Below are 22,869 nucleotides of genomic sequence, written 5' to 3' on the forward strand. Positions count from 1 at the left end.
TTGAGATTCTAGAAAGAGTACAGAGAAGAGCAACAAAGATGATTAGAGGACTGGAGGCTAAGACATAAGGAACGGTTGCTGGAATTGGGTATGTCTAGTTTAACAAAGAGAAGGACGAGGGGGGACACGATAGCAGGGTTCCAATATCTCAGGGGCTGCCACAAAGAAGAGGGAGTCAAGCTATTTTCCAAAGCGCCTGAAGGCAGGACAAGGAGCAATGGGTAGAACTGATCAAGGAGAGAAGCAACCTAGAACTAAGGAGAAACTTCCTGACAGTTACAACAATTAACCAGTGGAACAACCTGCCTCCAGAAGCGGTGAATGTGCCAACACTGGAAGTTTTTAAGAAGAAACTGGACAGCCATTTGTCTGAAATGGTATAGGGTTTCTGCCTGAGCAGAGGGTTGGACTAGATGACCTCCAAGGTCCCTTCCAACTTTATTATTATTATTATTAGACCTGGTAGCCACTGCTTCACACTCAGAGAGCCAGAAGCTGCAAAATATTAGGAACCGAATTGTGGCAATTCATTTATACATAATTCATTCAAGTCATATTTAGCAGATAACAGATAACAGGAGTTGGAAAGGACTTTGGAGGTCCTCTAGCCCAACCCCTGCCCAAGCAGGAAATTGTATACCATTTCAGACTAATGGTTGTCCAATATCTTCTTAAAACCTTCAGTGTTGGAGACCCACAACTTCTAGAGGCGAGCCATTCCACTGATTGTCTGTCAGGACATTTCACCTTAGTTCTAGGTTGGTTCTCTCCTTGATTAGTTGTCATCCATTGCTTCTTGTCCTGTCTTCAAGTATTTTGGAGAATGTTGACACCCCCCCTTCTTTATGACATCCCCTAAAATATTGGAACACTGCTATCATGTCACCCCTTCTTTTCATTAACTAGAAGCACCCAGTTCCTGCAACCGTTCTTCATATGTCTCCAGCCCCCTAATCATCTTTGTTGTTCTTCTCCACACTCTTTCTAGATTGTCAAACTGCCGGCCAGTGGGCTGGTTGCATCATACGGAGGCTGCATTCCCCCCCCCCCCAGCTCCAGCAATGCGAAAAAAGTCAGGATACAGTGGGGCAAAGAAGTATTTAGTCAGCCACCAATTGTGCAAGTTCTCCCACTTAAAAAGATGAGAGAGTCCTGTAATTGTCATCATAGGTAGACCTCAACTATGTGATACAAAATGAGAAAACAAATCCAGACAATCACATTGTCTGATTTGGAAAGAATTTATTTGCAAATTATGGTGGAAAATAAGTATTTGGTCACCTACAAACAAGCAAGATTTCTGGCTCTCACAGACCTGTAACTTCTTCTTTAAGAGGCTCCTCTGTCCTCCACTCATTACCTGTATTAATGGCACCTGTTTGAACTTGTTATCAGTATAAAGGACACCTGTCCACAACCTCAAACAGTCACACTCCAAACTCCACTATGATGAAGACCAAAGAGCTGTCGAAGGACATCAGAAACAAAATTGTAGACCTGTACCAGGCTGGGAAGACTGAATCTGCAATAGACAAGCAGCTTGGTGTGAAGAAATCAACTGTGGGAGCAATAATTAGAAAACGGAAGACATACAAGACCACTGATAATCTCCCTCGATCTGGGGCTCCACGCAAGATCTCATCCCGTGGGGTCAACATGATCACAAGAACGGTGAGTAAAAATCCCAGAACCATACAGGGGGACCTAGTGAATGACCTGCAGAGAGCTGGGACCAACATAACAAAGGCAACCATCAGTAACACACTACGCCGCCAGGGACTCAGATCCTGCAGTGCCAGACGTGTCCCCCTGCTTAAGCCAGTACATGTCCGGGCCCATCTGAAGTTTGCTAGAGAGCATTTGGATGATCCAGAAGAGGATTGGGAGAATGTCATATGGTCAGATGAAACCAAAGTAGAACTGTTTGGTAGAAACACAACTCCTTGTATTTGGAGGAGAGAGAATGCTGAGTTGCATCCAAAAAACACCATACCTACTGTGAAGCATGGGGATGGCAACATCATGCTTTGAGGCTGTTTCTCTGCAAAGGGACCAGGACGACTGATCCGTGTACAGGAAAGAATGAATGGGGCCATGTATCGTGAGATTTTGAGTGCAAACCTCCTTCCACCAGCAAGGGCATTGAAGATGAAACATGGCTGGGTCTTTCAGCATGACAATGATCCCAAACACACCGCCCGGGCAATGAAGGAGTGGCTTTGTAAGAAGCATTTCAAGGTCCTGGAGTGGCCTAGCCAGTCTCCAGATCTCAACCCCATAGAAAACCTTTGGAGGGAGTTGAAAGTCCGTGTTGCCCAGCAACAGCCCCAAAACATCACTGCTCTAGAGGAGATCTGCATGGAGGAATGGGCCAACATACCAGCCACAGTGTGTGCCAACCTTGTGAAGACTTACAGAAAACGTTTGACCTCTGTCATTGCCAACAAAGGATATATAACAAAGTATTGAGATGAACTTTTGATATTGACCAAATACTTATTTTCCACCATAATTTGCAAATAAATTCTTTTCAAATCAGACAATGTGATTGTCTGGATTTGTTTTCTCATTTTGTCTCACATAGTTGAGGCCTACCTATGATGACAATTACAGGCCTCTCTCATCTTTTTAAGTGGGAGAACTTGCACAATTGGTGGCTGACTAAATTCTTTTTTGCCCCACTGTATGTCGCAACATGTCACATGATGCGGCAAGTTTGACACCCGTGTTCTAGAGTCTCAACATCTTTTTCATATTGTGGGGGTAAAATCTGATTTTATCAGAATGCAGTTTTCAACTGAGAGCTGAATGAAAGCTGTTAAATATGGTGCATGAAAGATCCAAAGGATCTAAATTTCTTTTTAGATTTTTATATTATTATTTGGTCACATAGCCAGATATTTAGACTGGATTTGATATTTTTATTCACCGGTTGAGGCCTTCACAAAACCTGGGATAGGCAGATTTTGTTTGATGGTGTTAAAGATATTGTCACAAGGATGTTAGTTGTTCCAGATAAAGCTGTGTTTTGCAATTGATGATGATTTTGTCAATGATTATTATTACCGTATTTTCCGGTGTATAAGACGACTTTCTAAAGCATGCAAATCGTCTCCGAAGTCGGGGGTTGTCTTATATGCCGAGTCATCTTATACGCCGGAAAATACGGTAGTTTCCGGCATATAAGATGACTTTCTAACCATGCAAATCATCTCTGAGGTCGGGGGTTGTCTTATATGCCGAGTCGTCTTATATGCCGGAAAATACGGTAGTTAAAGAGGTTAAGGTTTTCCCCATCATTGCTCCTCTATGGGGAAGTTATATTGCCTCTTCTTAGGGAGTGCAATGGCTCAGTGGTTAAAGACACTGAGCTTGTCAGTTGGAGAGCTGACAGCCCGCGTTCAAGACCCAAACTCCGCACAACAGGGTGAGCTTCCATTATTTGGCCTAGCTCAGGGGTCGGCAACCATAAACACTCACAGAGCCATTTGGACCCGTTTCCCACAGAAAAGAAAACACTGGGAGCCACAAAACCCTTTTGACATGTAAAATGAAGACAACGCTGCATATATCATTTTTTACCTTTATGCTATGTATAAAAAAAAAACTATCGTGTGTTGCATTTATGAAATCAATGAACGGCTTTTATGAAATCAAAGAACTACAAAGAAAACAAATTTTTATTTCTGCATGCAACAAAAACATTTTGAACTCCAAAACAAAAAAGACACTGGGTCGAAGGTTACTTTCAAATAAAATACTCATAATAAAATTATCCCTATACCTCATCTCTTAATTTAAAAAAACCATCAAAATATTTCATTAAACATTCTTTACTAAAAGTCTAGTAAGGACAACCACATATATTCATATTCTCTCCCCCTCTCCCTCCCTCCCTCTCTCTCTCCCTCCCTCCTTCCTTCCCTCTCCCTCCCTCCCTCTCTCCCTCCTTCCCTCCCTCCCTCTCTCCCTCCTTCCCCCTCCCTCCCTCCCTCCCTCCCTCCCCTCCTCTCTCTGACAAGCTGACACATGGCGAACATTCTTATTCAGCTGGAGTTGCTGGAAGGAAAGAGAGAGAAAGAAAGGGGAAGTGCAAGTGCCTCTCTCTCTCTCTCTCTCACTGCAAATGGTGGAGGAGGACTGGGAGCCACAGTAGAAGGCTGAAAGAGCCACATGTGGTTCCAGAGCCGCGGGTTGCCGACCCGTGGCCTAGCTCTTGCCAACCTTGCAGTTCGAAAGCATGCAAATGCGAGTAGATTAATAGGTACCATTTTGGTGGGAAGGTAACAGCATTCCGTGTACCTTTGGCACATAGCCCATGCTGGTCACACGACCACAGAAATTGTATTCAGACAATGCTGGCTCTTTCAGCCAAGAAATGAAAATAAGGACCTTGCCCTAGAGTCGGACATGATGGACAGGGAAACCTTTACTTTTACTCTTCTACGCTGGGTTGTATACTTCTCTCTATTGAAGGATAAGGAACTATGCCAGAAAAATTTTAAAAGATCCTTTTTCTTCTAAGGAACATTTACCAATGTTCTGAAAGGCAGCTCACAAATAATTGTATAAATCAACTCATCCTAAAGTAGTGGTTCTCAACCTGTGGGTCAGGACCCCATTTGGGGTCGAACGACCATTTCACAGGGATCACCAAACAACGCAGTCCGCCATTTTTTCCCCCTTTTCCTTAGCTGTGCTACTCCCTTTTATTCTATTGGCTTTTGAAAGCCAATAGAATAGACTCTCTTGAATAGAGTCTAATTCTATTGGCTTTCAAAAGCCAATAGGAATTGTCCAGGCTGTCTCTGCCCTGCTGAGCCTGCCAAAAGTCCCATTCTGCAAACGGTGCTGCACCAGTTGAGTAGTCCTCGACTTACGACCAGTTGAGTAATCCTCGACTTACAACCGGTTGAGGGTCGTGGCATTAAAAAGGTTGAGAACCACTGTCCTAAAGGAACACACAGCAGAGTTTTTATTTTGAAACTATTTTACAATTTAGAGGATGTGATGGAGGAATTCAGCAGCTGAACTCTCCCTACATGGTAATCAAATTGAGCTTTTCCCATGCTTCTTAATAGTCCAGCTCAACAGTGCTTCTCACGTGGATAATGCCAATCTAACCATTTGGGGGTGGCACAAATGAACCTTCCAGAACCGAAAAGGGTTAATGTTGTTTCTCAAGTGTTCTGACTCAAACCAGCCACTTTGGGGGTTTTCCAGTTTGTGCTATGATTGGAGCGCTTTCTCTTTCTGTCAATAGAAAGTCATTCTGGAACGATCTGATTAAGAAGAAAAACAAAACATTCTGGAATTCTAGAATGGAATGGATATTTTGCATATGCAGATCCCCTAAATCAGTGTTTCCCAATCTTGGAAACATGGATACATGGACTTTCTCCCAGAATTCCCCAGCCAACCTTATGTCTTAAAGCAGTGGTGGCGAACTTATGGCACGCGTGCCAGAGGCGGCACTCGGAGCCCTCTCTGTGGGCACGCACGCTGTCGCCCCAGCCTCGCCTCCCCCCACGGCCCCCTCCTCACCAGCAGCCCCCCTTGAGGAGAGTCGCCCCCAGGCTTGGCCCGCAAGGAGCAGCACAGCCAAAGACATAGCCAAGCAGCAGGGACAAGACTCCGCCCTCACGCCCCATAGCATGCAGATGATGCTGCGGGGTGTGGGCGGATGGCATGGCTGCCATGCCGCTGCAGGGCTGCCTGGGCGATCTGTGGCGGGCCATGGAGGCGGTGCATGGCCCTACGGGTGGGTGGGGGCGGAGCAGGCAGGGTGGGAGGCGGAGCAGGGGCGAGGGTGGTGATTTTTGGGCACTCAGTCTCTAAAAGGTTCGTCATCACTGTGTTAAAGACACCAAGATTGGGAAACCCTGACTAAAGCTAGGCAGAAGGCCACAAATCTGAGTGACACATTTTCTGGGTGTAGGTTGCAGGATAGCTGTTGCATGGAAAGAACAGGTTCCTAAATTGAATCTGTGTTGGAGAATTCAGAGTCAGTTCCAGAAGGCTGGGTCAGTGAGGTTATGATTGATTGAATCAGTCTTCATCAGAGAAAGAGATTTGGCCTTGTGACTTTGCACAACTCCAGGGTTTATGAAGTCATTTAATGCCATGCTTAATCGTAAAGAATAAACGGAAGCTGAGGCTGGGGAAGTCTGGCATTTGAAGTCCACACTTCTTAGAGTGGCTAAACTTGAGACACGCTGTTCTAGAATCTACTTTATTGCTTCATTTGCTACGTTACAGTAATTGCAAGTCCTCTTTTTGAAGAAGATGCTTGATTGCCTCAGGATATAACTGACTGTTGTTGGTACTCAGTTCTGACTTAAATGAGACCCTTAATTTTATTTATTTATTATTTATCCCATATTAAAAACTCATAGGATTGAATGCAGTCAACAAAATCAGCAGAAACCTGGAAAAGATAAAAGTCCATCAGCAAGTAAAGCACAACTTTTTTATAATCAATGCTTAAGTGAACAATCAAATCTTATTTGACCCATGTAAAAAAGAGGCAAGATTCAATTGTACACATTGACTTTTTTTGCCTCCTCCAACATCCTGGTATTTATTACTCAAATAGTATGTATGTTGGAAACTTCATTCAAAAGTGTATTGAAAAGCAGGTCGCCATCTTGTTGAATTTGATAAATCTCACCATGTCAGGCTTGTCATGTTTCTAATATGTTGGGACATAATTGTATGTTTAAAAGAAATGAGAATGAGATGCAAATCGGTGAAATCAGAAATTAGAATCTTTCTTGAATTTTTATTAACTGGATTGTTCTGTGGTTTAACTTCCTCTAAGTGTGACAAACTCCAGAAGGCCACCATTTATGTAGCAGTTTGTAAGGAACAATCTAGAAGGGATTGAAAAAAGGTCCATGGAATGTCTATGAAAATGCTTATTATCCCAACTTGATGCACGAAAATTGTGACTATAGACCTCTACACAGGTTATATAGCTATGTTACAGCACATCATGACATCATTGCACAAATGATGCAACTACATAAGTTGCCTGAGTTCAGGTGCAGTTGACACAAATTATGCAACAGTACTATTTATGCACTGACATGTTGTACACAATATTATTGTGATATCATCCTTTTTACACCTACGGAAGCTGCAGTCCAACTCACGAAGTGCAGAACTATGATTCTGTAGGTTGTTGTTGTTTGGCATAGTTTTCTACTCACAAGGAAGATGAAAAAAAAGTAAAACATAAATGTAAAAGAAAAGAGATAAATTCTCTTTCACTCAACTTGCTAGTGTTATTGGAATTATAAATTGTACACACCAAGGCTGCTATTAAATTTCACTGACTTCCTGAATTTGTTTTGTCTTTGTACCCCTAAATTTGTTGTGTGTTTTTATTCTCAATTGGTATTCAGATTTAGGGTGAATTTAAGGCAGGTTTTGTGGCTGTCTAGAATCTGCAGGAATTGTGTTATTTGTTTTTACTTTTATTTGATCCTATCAATCATGGAAGAATAAAGCTTCCCTTTTTAAAAGTTGTAAGTTAAGAACAAGCAGATTGCGCCACAAAATTCAGAATTCAACATTTTCAACTTGCTGAGTAGATAGAATGGAATAGTAAACTATGTGGGTGTTGAGTTTACCCTAAAATTGAGCAAGGGAATTATTTTTATTTTTAAAAGTCCCACAGTTACTGCCTCTTAGGAATCAATGGGAGGTATGCTTTTCAATGGGACTTTAAAAAAAAACCACTGTAAAGCATTACTGAAGCCGACAGAAACATCAAATGCTTTAATCCAAGATCATATCAACAAAGAAACAAACGCATTTGTGGGATTTTAAACTGTAGGCGAGGGGTGGCTGTTGCAGGTTGATTGTAAGAAACCAGTAAGTCTTAACTTGTTCTGAGTGTAATCAACCAAAGATAGGCACATTTGCATCTTAGCAAAGTGATGCAGCATTTTTTTTTTTCTTCTCAAGAAGATTCAAATGTAGGACTTTTTGCTTGCTTTTATGAAGTGAAAGTAGAGAGGGAAAGGAAAAGAGAAAGAGCAAATCATGCTTTCTGTTTTGTTCTTTTTCTGCATTTCTGCCTTGCTAGGTGATGGCTTCACTGCCACTTTTAATTTCCTGCTGTTGTTCCTAGCTGGCAGTCCTTTCTTTGCTGAGCAGCTATCTATCCCTGTTGCAAAACAGCCCATCCAGACACCTCCATTGTAGCAACTGGCCTATTGTAACCTTGGATTATAGTTTGGCATTGCAAATGCATTTACTTAATTAGAGAAATGGTCCCCGTCGCCTACATGTAGCTGAGTCAAAAGAAGTGCACACCGTCAGCTTAATTTGGAGGGGCCCCAAAGTCAGTGCGGTTGGATATTTGGGACTCTTTATTTTTCATTCATTTTGGAACCACTGACGATTTGAAGAGCAGAGGACAGGCAGTCTGCAGATACACAAAGCATTCCTTTCCTTCCAGGATTCCCAGACAAGGGGCACCTGCAGAGAGGAGGGTTAAAAAGGTCGAGATGGTGGTCATGACTACAAGTTCAAAGCCCAACTTCTTTTTGATATAAGATACACATTAAAAAAAGATGGCGGGTTTTGATTGCATTTTTATTTTGTATTATTACTCCTCTACTGCCCTGCGCCTGATGTGCCATATTTGTTTTGAGGTTGTGCATGCTGGTTTTTACAAACATAGTAGCTGCCCTAAGCTTCATTTAATACAGGGGTTCTCAACCTTGGCAACTTTAAGACTTGTGGGCTTTGCTGACTGAGGAATTCTGGGAGTTGAAGTCCACAAGTCTTAAAGTTGCCAAGGTTGAGAACCCCTGATTTAATACCATAAAGCAGGGGTCCCCAACCCCCGGTCCGTGGACCAGTACCGGGCCACGGCATGCCAGCAACTGGTCCGCACAAACAAGCGGAGCCCCATCCACAAGATGCAGGCAGCACACAAAACCACACACCCTCCAGTCCGTGGAAAAACCTCTCTCCACGGAACCAGTCCCTGGTGCCCCAAAGGCTGGGGACCTCTGCCATAAAGCTAAGGAGCCTCAAAAATCTACAGAGAGGTGGGTAAAAAAGTACAGGTAGTCCTTGACTTACAATAGTTCATTTAGTGACTGTTCAAAGTTACAACCACACTTTAAAAAAGGGATCTACGACCAGTTTTCACACTTGTGACCGCGGCAGCATCCCCACGGTCACATGATCAAAATGCACATTATATGTATACAGCATTCTATATATATAATGTATATATATCAGACAATATATAATACAACATACAGCATTCTACATATATAATGTATATATATATCAGACAATATATATCCCCAAACCCTCCCACCCCTCCCCCACTTCCCAGAGCTGATTACAGGGTTACAAATAAACAAACATAATCTAAATAACATTACCCAACTATACTATTAAACAAATCCAACTGGTTCTTGTTTATGACCCGTTGCAGTGTCCCTGGATCACATGATCACCTTTTGCAACCTTCTGACAAACTCAGTCAGAAAATCAGATAACTAACTGATTTTAGATTAGATAACTACAGCATTGTTATCTACAATTAGATAACAACTACAGTGATTCACTTAACAACTGTGGCAAGAAAGGTCATAAAATGTGACAAAATTCACTTAACAAATGTCTCACTTAACCACAGAAATGTTGAGCTCCAACGTGGTCGTACATCAAGGGCTACGTGTTAAGCTTGTGCCTAAAGTGTCTTAAGGAAGACTAGAGTTAACACCAGTGACAAAGTTGTTCGAAACAAGAGGCAATGTTACAAGGTTGTTACTATTTCCTCATGGCCTTTGAAGGTGAGCAGAGTGGAGGACAAATGTGGTTTTCCCATGCTAATATCATTTGAGTCAGATGTCTCAACTTATACATGACTGAAATATAGTAGTTATGTGTCCTTGTAGTTACACCAAAGGAAACTGAGTTTGGTTTTAACTTAGTGGAAAATGAGAAGCTAGTCCGAAAATTCTACTCTAGATTCTTTTATCTTTTCTTTTGACAGTCTAATTTAACAGCTGCAGCAACCAAGGGTACTGGCCTCCTGAAATAAATGGTGCTTATTGGAATATTGTTATTATTGTTAGAGATTCAGATTGTATTTTCTCATCTCTCTTCCAGTATCCAGAATGGAGTCATAGCTGTGTTTCAGAGAAAGGGGCTTGCAGACCACGAGCTTTACAATCTCAACGAAGGAGTCAGGTGAGTAAATCAACATTTTCTATCCTTGCTGCTAGATAAATTTCTCACTGTTTTCTGAGTACTCTCAACAACTAATTGGCCTGCATGGATTAATATTCAGTGGTAATGTTAAATAATTTGTGCGAGACGATGCACGTGTCACAGTCCAATGTACCTGAAAGTCACTGGGATGAAAAAGAAAAGATCTACCCAATAAGCCAAACAACAAAACAAGTGATTGCCTTTGGTGGGTTGTGTTAGTTGCAAGCTTGCCATCCGCAGATCGGGTCAAAAATTCAAGATGGCAGCTTTAGTAACTGGTTGGTGACCACCATCTTGGCTTTTTGGCTCTTGCTTGTAAGGTGTTGTTCCCATGGGTGTCCAATAGGAGCCACATGATCTGATGTCAACTGTATGTCAACTTTGCACAGATTACAGAATTCATGCCCTTTAAAGTGCAATGAGATGGACAGGATGTTTTTTTCGGCAACTCTGGTTGCTCTAATATCAGTGAAATCCATGCACGGACCCAGCAATGGGTAGAGTCAGTTACCACAAATGTAGGTAGGGACGCAGAAATGCAGAATGCTATAAGTGTCATCCAGCCAGGCCTTGCTGCCAGTATGGATTTCATTTCCCATGGAGAGAATCCCCATACCAGATCCTCAAGCATCTGGCCTTTCAATTTGCCAATTAGTCCATCATTTTATTTCAGTCATTGAACAACAAAACATAACATAAGCATCTACGTTGATTAGCGTAAAACAAGCTATAAAATCATCTAACAATACAAGTGAGATTGTAAGTTAAAGTTTAAGAATTTGGGACATAAAATCAACACAATAAAGTATGATGCAATTTATATAAGGCAACTAAAGGATTGTTGAGAATAAGAATAGTAAAATTACCAATCTATAATATATAGAACAATTATAATACTTAAAAGCTATGGAAAAGTTGTAATCAATATTATCTCTAGAGAAAAAGTAGCAATGCAACATATAAGGAAGAATACAGGTAGTCCTCAACTTATAATTATTCGTTTAGTGACCGAAGTTACAACAGCATTGATATTTGTGATATGTGTCAAATATCATTAGAAATACAAGTTTTAAAAAAAGGCATCTTCACTGGAAAGGCTGGGCTGTCTTGTAAGCAGAGATGACAGAAATCAGCTGAGAATGGGGACATCTGTTATTCTTGGCAAGGAAAAAAAGAAAGTTTATATTAACTTACAGACGTGACAGAATTGGTTCATATTTGTTGAAGTGGCAGAAAAACATATGTTCCCTGGAACATTGCACAGGAAAAAAATGTATGCAAGGGGCGTTTACGTCAAAAAAAAAAAAATAGCCTGCCAAATTGCATACCATAATAGAAAAAGTTATGTACTCTGAAAAGATGTAACCAAAATCCATGCAATAGCGAAATCTCTATGGAGATTCTCAGTCATCCAGGTCATGGTTGTCCCAAAGAGTTGTGTTTTTTTTGTTGTTGTTGTTTTGTGAATGAGCAGCTGTCTGCAAGGAATATAAATTTTCCATTCTCCACCATCCAGTCAGAGCTAAAGAAGCTTCTTGGATGAGAAGCAAACATCTTCAAAGAAAAACAAGAAAGTCCAGTTGCTTCTTGGAAAAAAAAAATCTTTGGGACATGCACGCAAAAGCAATTCCAGATTTACATTTTTAAAATTGAATAGTTTTCTTTTTAAACAATTGCGAAATTGGATAGACTTGAATAAGCATGCTGAGTGGGAGAGGGTGGGTTAAAATAGAATCGAGGTGAAATAAGTTGTGAGTCCAGTCTCTGAAGCACAATGTCTAACCTAAGAGTGAACCTTGTGCCTCCAGGAAAATGAACAGGAAACTGAACAGACAGCTGCTATCAACTCTAAGCATATGCGAGTGACTTAAGAAGTCCCATCAACAAGTCTGAACCAGTTTTGGGAGCTTCCCACCCACTTTTTCTCATTTGAAATGCAAGTTCTCTTTTGCTTAAAAGAACTTAGCTGATCAGAATGGAATTTGGTGTGTGGGGGTCTTCCAAGAAGCTTCAAGATGCTTTTCCACATGGCACCGACTCACAGTCCTGTTCTTTGAAAGAGTCACGGAGTAGTAAAAGTTAAGGTCAATAGTGGAAGAAGCAGTCTGGGTAAAATTGCTAGGTAGTGTAGCAGTTCCAAGATACAAGGCACTCAGAGTCTGACACCAGCAGTTAAGAAGTAGAGTCTAAAGTCAATACGAAAGCAGGTTCCCTAATCAGAGAGGATTTGAAGCTAAGCTTCCTCCGTCATTGTTACAAGTGTTTGCAGACTATCAAGGAAAAGTGCCATTCTTGGAAAGTCCTGGCTTGCACTCAGGTATAGCGAGTATTGATCATACCTATTTAGACCACAATACAGGTAGTCCTCGACTTAACGACCACAAAATTTCTGTTGTTAAGTGAGACATCTGTTAAGTGAGTTTTGTCCCATTTTACGACTTTTCGTGCCACAGTTGTTAAGTGAATCTGGCTTCCCCATTCATTTTGCTTTTCAAAAGGGGATCACCTGACCTTGGGATCCAGCTACAGTGATAAGTATGAGCTTTATTCTCTTCTCTTCTCTTCTCTTCTTTTCTCTTCTCTTCTCTTCTCTTCTCTTCTCTTCTCTTCTCTTCTCTTCTATTCTATTCTATTCTATTCTATGGTATCCTATCCTATCCTATTCCTAATTCCTAATTTCTTTTGCTCACAGCTTCTTGCTGTTTACCTATGCTTTCCACAATCCTGGGTACCACCAAAAGGAAAAAGCATGAAACCTGAATATATATGGATAGCCACTTGCAGAGGCAAAAAAAAAAAAAAGTATTGAATGGTGTAATCATTTAATAAATATCAATATAGATAATCCTCGGCTTCTGACCACAATTGAGCCCAAAATTTCTGTTGTTAAGTGATACATTTGTGAAGTGAGTTTTGCCACATTTTACAATCTTTCTTGCCTCAGTTGTTAAGTGAATCATTGCAGTTGATCAGTTAGTAATTCAGTTGTTAAGTGAATCTGGCTTCCCCATTGACTTTGCTTATCAGAAGTGACCACATGACCTTGGAACACAGCAACCGTCATAAATATGAACCAATTGTCAAGCATCTGAATTTTGATCACATGGGCATGGGGATGCTACAAAGATTGTTAAGTGTGAAAGTCACTTTTCATAAGTCATTTTTTTTAGTGCGGTTGTAACTTTGAACCGTCACTAAATGAGCTGTTGTAGGTCGAGGAGTACCTGTAGCTTCTTCTTAGAAGATCACTCTTACCATAAGAGTCTTCCAAGTAATGTAGGGTTCCTATACCCCTCAGGCTTTGCTCTCAGCAGCTACACTAAGCAGTATCTGATTTGGTGGCCACATCTTTATCAGAATCCATGGGGCTGGAATAAAATGGAGTTATTCTGCTTTTTGTTTTGGCCCTGTTCTTCCTCCTCAAATGAAGGTCATCGATCCAGAGAAAAGCTGTGATTAATGTTCTTTGCTTATTTCTAATAAAAATATTTCCTTATTTCTTTTTTTAAAACAAAACATAATTCTCATTAGCAGCTTTGATTTTTGAGCATATTCATTGATCTTTAAGTATACACTTAAAAATACATTCAGCTATGAAGATAAGATCATGATGATCCTTAATTAGAGCCTCATGTTTAACATGTACAAAATTGCAAGAAAGCAGAATCTTCAGCTTTGTGAACTGGATAGAATTTCTGCCACTAGAAAGATACATTTCCTGTTCTAAAACCAAGGAAGTCGGTGACACCACCCATTTCCTAAGGCTGATTTGAGACTACATTTGTTACTATCTCATCCTGGCTCTTAAATTGTAAAAAGGCAAGAAATTATAACACTAAAGTCTTTACCGCTGTGTTTCCTGATCCCTTGATTCTTCCTTCCCATTTGGATGTAAGAAATAAGGAATTGTACAGCTGCCTGTAAGCCAAGTAGCAAACGAGCACAACTGATGGGATTGCATTACATCATGATGGATATAACATGGCCATTTTCTCAGCTTAGTGAACCACCAGCCAATCCATGTGAGTCTTAATTCCGGTTTCAAACTTGGGAGAAGCTGGACCACCAGGGAGAACCAAGTTCCATCTAGGAAGCTTTAATATACTTTGGTCCACCACTATTGTGCAATCATTAATTTTGCGATTTTGTTCTGAGAAATCTGTATGGAGAACCTCTGTCTATTTCTCACACGTTTTTTTTTTCCCTTCCATTTAATCATGTCCGATTCTTGGAGACTGCCTGGACAAGTCCCTGCAGTTTTCATGGCAAGGTTTTTCAGATGCGGGTGGCCATTGACAAGAGCATGACTGACCTAAAGTCACCCAGCTGGCTTTGTGCCTAAGATGGGACTAGAACTCAACAATCTTCCAATTTCTAACCTACTTCTTTGAAATTTAATAAATTTGGCCAAGGCATGTCCAGATCGTTTTCTTATTGTATCTTTATGAAACCATCTCAATTAGAACTTGGCTTAAAAAGAGATTTTATTTAAGAAACAATAGTATTACCTATTACTAGAATTAGGTTTGATTGCTATTTGGGTGGGAAACAAAAGATCATACAGAGAAGGTGGCTTATTTCTGTGTTGCCAGGACTCAAGTTAGAGAATTCCAGTAAAGCATTATCTTCTCTGACAATCTGTGTATTTATAATACAATAACAATGAATAACATAAAGTATACTAAAATACGATGATCCTTTTCATCTATTATAATATATATATTTTTTGGAACAGGCAGCTTCTGAAAACGGAGTTGGGATCTTTTTTCACTGAATATTTACAGGTTCGTATAATCTTCTGTTTTGTTGTGATTTCTCTTTTACTGTTTTAGTGAAAGCTTTATTATTAGCTGAAGCAAGTTGCCAAATACATTACTGATAGCTGATATTGCCCACCTATGAAATTTAAGTACCGACATTTTCTATTTGGTTATTTGCACTGTGCCTCATCTTAAGATGCTTCAGGTTCCATGCTTGCTTTGGGCCTGGATCCCACTAGAATTGCATATCATTGTTCTCAGGCGGCAAAGATTCCTTGTAAGCCAGTTCTAGTCCAATAAAAAGGTGGGTTTTGTGTCACGGTAATTTGCAAAATACTTGCAAAATGGTTCTCTGTGGGGACAAATAATTGGCATGTATGGATCAGCGTCTAAAACATGTATGTTATATTTGAAAAGAGTATATATACTTTCAAGAAGGATGTTTTAAAATGCTAGCTTTCCAAAATACTGTAATATATTTAGTTTACGTAAGATATTGATTTCAGGAGAGTAAAAAATAAAATCAAGATGACAGCTGGCTTTAATCACAGTCTTGACTATGGTCCCCCTAGATATAAATCTGTTCTTCTTAATAAGTACCATGTTTGGTAAGAAATAGGTCTGGACAATTAGAACCTTTGATTTAAACAGCTTCCAAATTATTTGCTTGCTTAATAGATTTCTTCTCTGCCCCCTTGCTCAGATGAGAATTAAAAGGAATTAACAAAATCTACAAATACTTAAATCATAAAGTGAATGCAACTATTGCATCCTTATTGATTTTCTAAACTCTGAGAGAGTGGGGTCAACCCCCCCCCCCATATAGGGCATAAAGTTAATGTAGGAGCTACGATTCCCAAAATATCGAATAATAACAATAATAATGTCAACAACAATACTAATTAATACTTCTGATAATAGGGCATCTTCAGAATGGGTCCTTTAGCATATTTTGATACCAAATACTAAAGAAGGTAGTCCATATTTTCAGCAAGAATTACAAGCTGATACAATGCAAACTAATTGAAAGACAAATACCAAATCTTAAATACCAAGATTTAAAGGAAATACTAAGTGTATCTGCTTTTCCTTGGCCTCATCTCAAAGCTACATATAAACACTAAGAATTCGGCTGTATAATTCTACCCTCTATCCCATTTCAAAGGGATAAAGATCTTTTGAAGGTTTTCTCTTTTTTCTGCCATTATATGGTAAGATGGGAAATCCCACACAATGTAGTATTGTGTGCAAAGGCCAAATAATAAAAGCCTGTGAACAACCCTTTTTCTAATGAGCTGTCATTAAAAATAAACTTAATGTGGTTTAAGTACAGTGTGTAATGAAAATTGACACTGTTTTGTGCTCTCTTTCCAGAACCAGCTCCTTACAAAAGGCATGGTGATCCTGAGGGATAAGATCCGGTTTTATGAAGGTGATTAGGGGCTGTGTATGTTTCAAAATGATTTTAAAGAGGTGCTAACAGGACATAGGAATGCAAGCACTGTATTTCTTTAAAGCAGCAGTATCCTTTTTTTCAGACTCCTGTACACACGGTCTGAGAGTGGATACAACTGCTTTAAGCAGTCACGTGAAACAGCCACAGAGTTGCTTTAAGCCGGGGATGACTCTTTAAAGTAGCTGGGTCTTTTTTTCTGGTTCATGGGCAAACCTGAAAAATGACACTGCTTTAAAGAGGCATCTGGAAGAATGGACTACCCTGAAGCAAAAGTATTATGTGCAAGAGTCAAGATTAGTGTTGTTTTCTCTTGTGGTTTGACAATCAAGGGCATAGCTTAGGCGCAAAAGCATTGAGAGAGAAAAAAAGGAAAAGAAAAAAACGTTTAAACTTCTTAGAATCACCTGCAAGCTGGCCTGTAGGTTTTGAAAGAAAGAAGTATACAGATAGTCCTCAACTTAACAGTACGACCACCATTGAGCCCAAGATGTATGTTGTTAAGCGAGACATTTGTTGAGGGAGTTTTGTCCCATTTTACGACTTTCCTCGCCACATTTGTTAAAGTGAATCGCTGCAGTTCTTAAATTAGTAACACGATTGTTAAGTGAATCCGGTCTCCCCATTGACTTTGATTGTCACAGGGGGATCATGTGACTCCAGGATGCTGCAACAGTCACAAGTGTGAAAAAAATGTCATAAGTCACTTTTTTCAGTGCCACTGTAACTTCGAACGGTCACTAAATGAACTGTCGTAAGTCAAGGACTACCTGCAAAAGATGCCAGAGCTGGTAGACCAGAAGGTGGGGACAGGAAATGCTGCTGGAGTAAAAAATAAAGATGAAAGGTGAAAAGTAAAGCAAGAGAGGCCAGAAGGAAATCAGGCCTTGGACAATGGAGAATGACAAAGCAGACATACCAGGTGCTGTAGAACAGGACAAGGATGAGTTCAGAAAAAGTGAGAAGAATAAACTTTGTTTTAGTTATGGAGAGGAGATTAGCATTCCTAAACCTGTGGATAAGCTGGCATGGGAGGAGGGGAAATCAGCAGCTGATGGTTTTGCATTCTAACTTAAAAGAGTAGAATTCAAATCATTTCGTTAAAACCTCTTCTAGTATACTTGTAGACTTTATTAGTATATGTACTTACTATTAAGCTTGGTCCCTCTACACATACATAAACTCCTATAGTTAAGATATTATAATATGCTTTGCATTAAGCTTGTATATAAAACTACTTTGCATTCACTTGATTGCCCTGTGCTGGGGAGGGGGGGGGGTCTTCATTCCTATTCATATTCACCCTCCCGCACCGCAATTGGTGCTCCTGCACGTTTTCTGAAGCGTCCCCTGCAAATCCTTTTCATGCTTGCACAGCCCTAATTAAACATCCTTGATGCACATCAACCTCCTACACAGTGTTTCTCAACCTTGACCATTTTAAGGCATGTGGACTTCAACTCCCAGAATTCCACAGCCAGCAATGCTGGCTGTGGAATTCTGGGAGTTGAAGTCCACATGCCTTAAAATGGTCAAGGTTGAGAAACACTGCAGTCCTACCTTTTCTTCCATCCTGACCACAAACCAGTGGCTTTGCCTGGCAGGCAAGGAAATGAAATTTACCTAACAAATCTGAGCAAAGAGTAGCTGAGATTTGGTTCCCCCTTAGGATCATTTGCTGGCTCTTTAAAGTAGGGCTCTCCCTGAGTTTGCAGGAGAAGCACTCTGCTTTTCCAAGGCCTTGATTTTACTTGACTGTAAAAGTCCCTTTGCACCCTGGCTGGAGTGTCCATTTTTCTATGGACTGAGGAACACAGCATTGCCACGTTAATAATAATAATAATAATGATAATGATAATAATAATAATAATAATAATCCCCCAGTGAGGCACTACCTTGACGTGGTTGTGGGGCTTGTGTACTCTTAGGAAGATGAGAGCTATGCCAGAGGTTCAACCATACTGGACAGGTCTCATCAGAGGAGTCAGACAAAGAGTGTCTCTCCCATAAAAAATATGGTGAGACGTAAATTTCAGAATGCCATACCGGCTCGGACGTCGCCCGGGTTAACAAGGTCCGCACTAGATATTGGAGTTCCTGGATATCTGGTGAAAAATGGGTTACAGGACTCAGGACTGTTGGCTGAGCAACCAGGGCCAGCAGCTGCAGAACTACTGGAAGAAAAGATGTTTACCCGTCGCAGATACACAGTGATGGAAAACAAAGAAATAATGATCTGTTACTACAGATCAAGTCCAACAAGACGAGGATATCTAAAAGGAATGCACCAGTTCTGGAAAGAACAACATCCAGAATCAGAAATAACAGAACAGAGACTAGCAGATCAACGCCGATTTATAACACGAAATAAAGTATTCACAGAAACAGAATTGGACGAACTGCAAAGGTTTACCCAGGGCAAAGAAATCAAAGCCTTACCAGAAGTAATTCAGAATGTAGAGGCAAACCAGGGGGAGTTGGCAGTGAAGGAATCCAGCAGAGATATACAACTGTTCTCATTTGGAAACCAGGCAACTCTTCCTCAGGAAGAACAAAACCCTCTAACTAAAGAAATAAAAGAATTGAAACAAAGAATAACTGAGCATCTAGAACAGCACAAAAACAACAGAATAAGGCTGCCTGCATTGAAGCTTGTTCCAAAGAAACAGCTAGCACAAGCATTAAAAGATGCAAATACTGCAATATCAAGTATAAGCACCAATTCACTGCAAGAAACAAACCAACTAATGTACAGCACAGCTGCAGTTATAACAGAATACCTGGGATGCAAAATCAACAAAAAGAAAAACAAACAAACAGTGCACCAGAAAAATGGAAGGTTAGACTAGAAAATAAGATCAGCAAGTTAAGATCACATGCAAGCAAGCTAGAACAGATGAAAGAAAAGAAGCTGAAGAACAAGAAGACCAAAGAATACCTAATCAAGAAATACCACTTAGAAACAAGGAAGATCAAGGAAGCACTAGAAATAATAAAGCAACAAATAACAGCTATAGCCAGGAAAATCAGTAGATATGAAGCTCGAATTTCAAACTATAGGCAGAACCTCCAATTTCAATCCAATCAGAAACGTTTCTACCAATCCATCAATGGAGAAACTGCAATGAATCAGTCAGTACCTGACAAGGAAGAAACAGTGCAGTTCTGGAAGCAGATATGGGATAACCCAAAGAAATACAACAAGGATGCGGCTTGGTTAAAAGAGGTGGATGCAAATAAAACAGAAGTTGAAATGAAAGAACTAGTAATAACAACAAAAATGGTAGAAAAAAGAGCAAAGAAAATCAAAAATTGGTCAGCACCAGGTGAAGATGAACTGCATGGGTTTTGGTTGAAACATCTAACTGTTATACACCCACTCATTGCCAAACAGTTCAACAATATACTACAAGGAGGAGAAATTGAAAAGTGGCTAACAACTGGGAAAACCTACCTAATAATGAAAAATCCAGCAAAAGGGGCAACACCAGGTAACTACAGGCCAATTACCTGCTTACCAACAACTTTCAAATTACTAACTGGTGTAGTAGCTGATGCAGTGCAACAGCATCTAGTTGAAAACAATCTCTTTCCACCTGAGCAGAAAGGAAACCGCCCCAATAGCAGAGATCAACTCCTAATAGACAAAATGATCTTGGAAAACTGCAAGAGAAGGAAGACCAACCCGAATGTGGCATGGATTGACTACAAAAAGGCATTTGACTCTCTGCCACATGATTGGATAATAAAGTGCCTAGAAATAACAGGAGTCAGTAGAAACATCAGAAAATTTGTGCAAAGATCGATGGCACAATGGAAAACACAGTTGCAGATCAATGGTGAGAGGCTGGGAGAGGTTAATATCAAGAGAGGAATATTTCAAGGAGATTCATTATCACCATTACTATTTGTTATTGCACTGTTTCCTCTGTCAACAATACTGAATAACTCAGGACATGGCTATCAAACATCAAAAACATCTGCCAGACTATCCCACCTCCTTTACATGGATGATCTGAAGCTGTATGGAAAAACATCATCTGAAATAGAATCGCTGCTCAACACTGTCCGTATATATAGCCAAGATATTGTAATGGAGTTTGGCTTGGACAAATGTGCCACACTTACTATCAAACAAGGAAAAATAATGAAAACTGAAGGAATCAAGATGCCCCACGAAAATAACATTAAGAGTCTGGATGAGGAAGAGTACTACAAATACTTGGGTATCCTTCAAGCTGACAACATCAAGCACACTGAAGTCAAGAAAAAGATTAGAGGTGAATACATCAAGAGAGTGAAGAAGATCTTAAAGTCCAAACTCAATGGAGGAAATACCATAAAGGCAATCAACACCTGGGCAATCCCAGTCATTAGGTACACAGCTGGAATAGTGGACTGGACTCAAGCAGAACTAAAAGCAATGGATAGGCAGACCAGAAAAATAATGACAATGAATCATGCCCTTCATCCACGCAGTGACATTGATAGACTTTATCTACCAAGGCAAATAGGTGGGCGTGGAATGCTACAAGTACATCAGATGGTTGAAGAAGAAAAAATGGCTTTGGAAGAATATCTGAAGAACAATGATGAAGATGCACTGAAATTAGTATATCAGGAAGGCTTACTAACTACTGGAGAGACCAAACTGGCCTACAAGAAAGACCAAATGAAGAACAGAATAGAGGCATGGGAAGACAAAGCACTACATGGCCAATACATGAAAAAAATAGCTGGGAAAGCAGATAATAATAAAACCTGGCAATGGCTAAGAGCAGGAAAATTGAAGAAAGAGACCGAGGGACTAATTCTGGCTGCACAAGACCAAGCCTTAAGGACAAATGCATACAAAGTCAAAATTGAGAAGACAGCAACAGACAGTAAGTGCCGCCTATGCAAAGAAGCTGAAGAAACAGTGGACCACTTGGTAAGCTGTTGCAAGAAGATTGCACAGACTGATTACAAGCAGCGGCATGACAAAGTAGCAACAATGGTGCATTGGAAGATCTGCAAAAAATATCATTTGCCTGTAAGCAAAAACTGGTGGGATCATAAAATAGAGAAAGTCATAGAAAATGATAAAATTAAACTGCTCTGGGACTTCAGAATTCAAACAGACAAGCACCTGCAACATAACACCCCAGACTTAACAATTGTCGATAAGAAAGACAAAAAAGTCTGGATAGTGGACGTGGCAGTGCCTGGAGATAGCAGAATAGAAGAGAAAGAACTGGAGAAGATAACAAAATACAAAGACCTACAAATAGAAATAGAAAGACTGTGGCAAAAGCAAGCAAGGGTAGTACCAATAGTCATAGGCTCCTTGGGTGCAATCCCAAAACAACTGGAGCACCACTTGAACACCATTGGCATTGACAAATTCGCTATTAGTCAATTGCAAAAGGCGGCCTTATTAGGAACTGCTTCCATCCTGCGACGATATCTGTAATACCATCAAACATCCACATCTGCCTATCCCAGGTCCTGGGTAAGGACTCGATAGATAGACAAAATGCCAAATCCAATCTGAACATCTGGCTGACTGTGCGATGACCCATAATAATAATAATGATGATGATGTTGGAAGGGACCTTGGAGGTCATCTAGTCCAACCCCCTGCTCAGGTAGGAAACCTTATACCATTTCGGACAAATGGCTGTCTAGTCTCTTCTTAAAAACTTCCAGTGTTGGAGCATTCACCGCTTCTGGAGGCAGGTTGTTCCACTGGCTAATTATTCTAACTGTCAGAAAGTTTCTCCTTAGTTCTAGGTTGCTTCTCTCCTTGATTAGTTTCCACCCGTTGCTTCTTGTCCTGCCCTCAGATGCTTTGGAGAATAGCTTGACTCCCTCTTCTTTGTGGCAGCCCCTGAGATATTAGAACACTGCTATCATGTCCCCCCTCGTCCTTCTCTTCATTAAACTAGACATGCCCAATTCCAGCAGGCGTTCCTTATATGTTTTAGCCTCCAGTCCTCTAATCATCCTTGTTGCTCTTCTCTGTACTCTTTGCTGTGATGAGGAAGAGGATGAATTTATTACAACTGCAAAAACAAGTAAAGCAATTAAAAACAACCCAGACCCAGGCAGGACTCAGAAGATGAAAGAGTTGGTTGCATCATGTATACACATATGAAAAGAGGTGAAACCTGAAGCCCACGGCCAGAAATGTCTGACAAAAACATTCTAGGACCCTGTTTCTCAACCATGGCAACTTTAAGATGGGTGAACTTCAACTCCCAGAATTCCTCAGCCACCATCTTAAAGTTGGCATGGTTGAGAAACATTTTTCCTAGAGAGGTAGGCAGAATGTTTTAAAACTGTAACTCCCAACACTTCTGAAACAGTTTGTCCTGGCCTCTGTTTCCAAGCAATATTATTCCCAGGTCGTTGGGAATGGGATGTTTAATC

At 40.4% G+C, this 22,869-nt stretch overlaps 1 protein-coding gene across 3 annotated transcripts in view; it reads left to right on the forward strand.

Moving 5' to 3' along the window:
- PRR5 (proline rich 5) overlaps nt 1–22,869 on the forward strand; it is a 91,463-nt gene that overhangs the window by 53,001 nt on the left and 15,593 nt on the right. For all 3 annotated transcript variants that reach the window (XM_039341370.1, XM_039341368.1, XM_039341369.1), the window contains 3 exons: nt 10,144–10,224; nt 14,981–15,029; nt 16,380–16,437. In XM_039341370.1, the coding sequence (XP_039197304.1) occupies nt 10,144–10,224; nt 14,981–15,029; nt 16,380–16,437 (188 nt within the window). The remainder of the gene's footprint in view (nt 1–10,143; nt 10,225–14,980; nt 15,030–16,379; nt 16,438–22,869) is intronic.

This window comes from Crotalus tigris, unplaced genomic scaffold (genome assembly GCF_016545835.1).
Source record: "Crotalus tigris isolate CLP2741 ecotype Arizona unplaced genomic scaffold, ASM1654583v1 scf7180000017764.6130737, whole genome shotgun sequence".
NCBI lineage: Eukaryota > Metazoa > Chordata > Lepidosauria > Squamata > Viperidae > Crotalus > Crotalus tigris.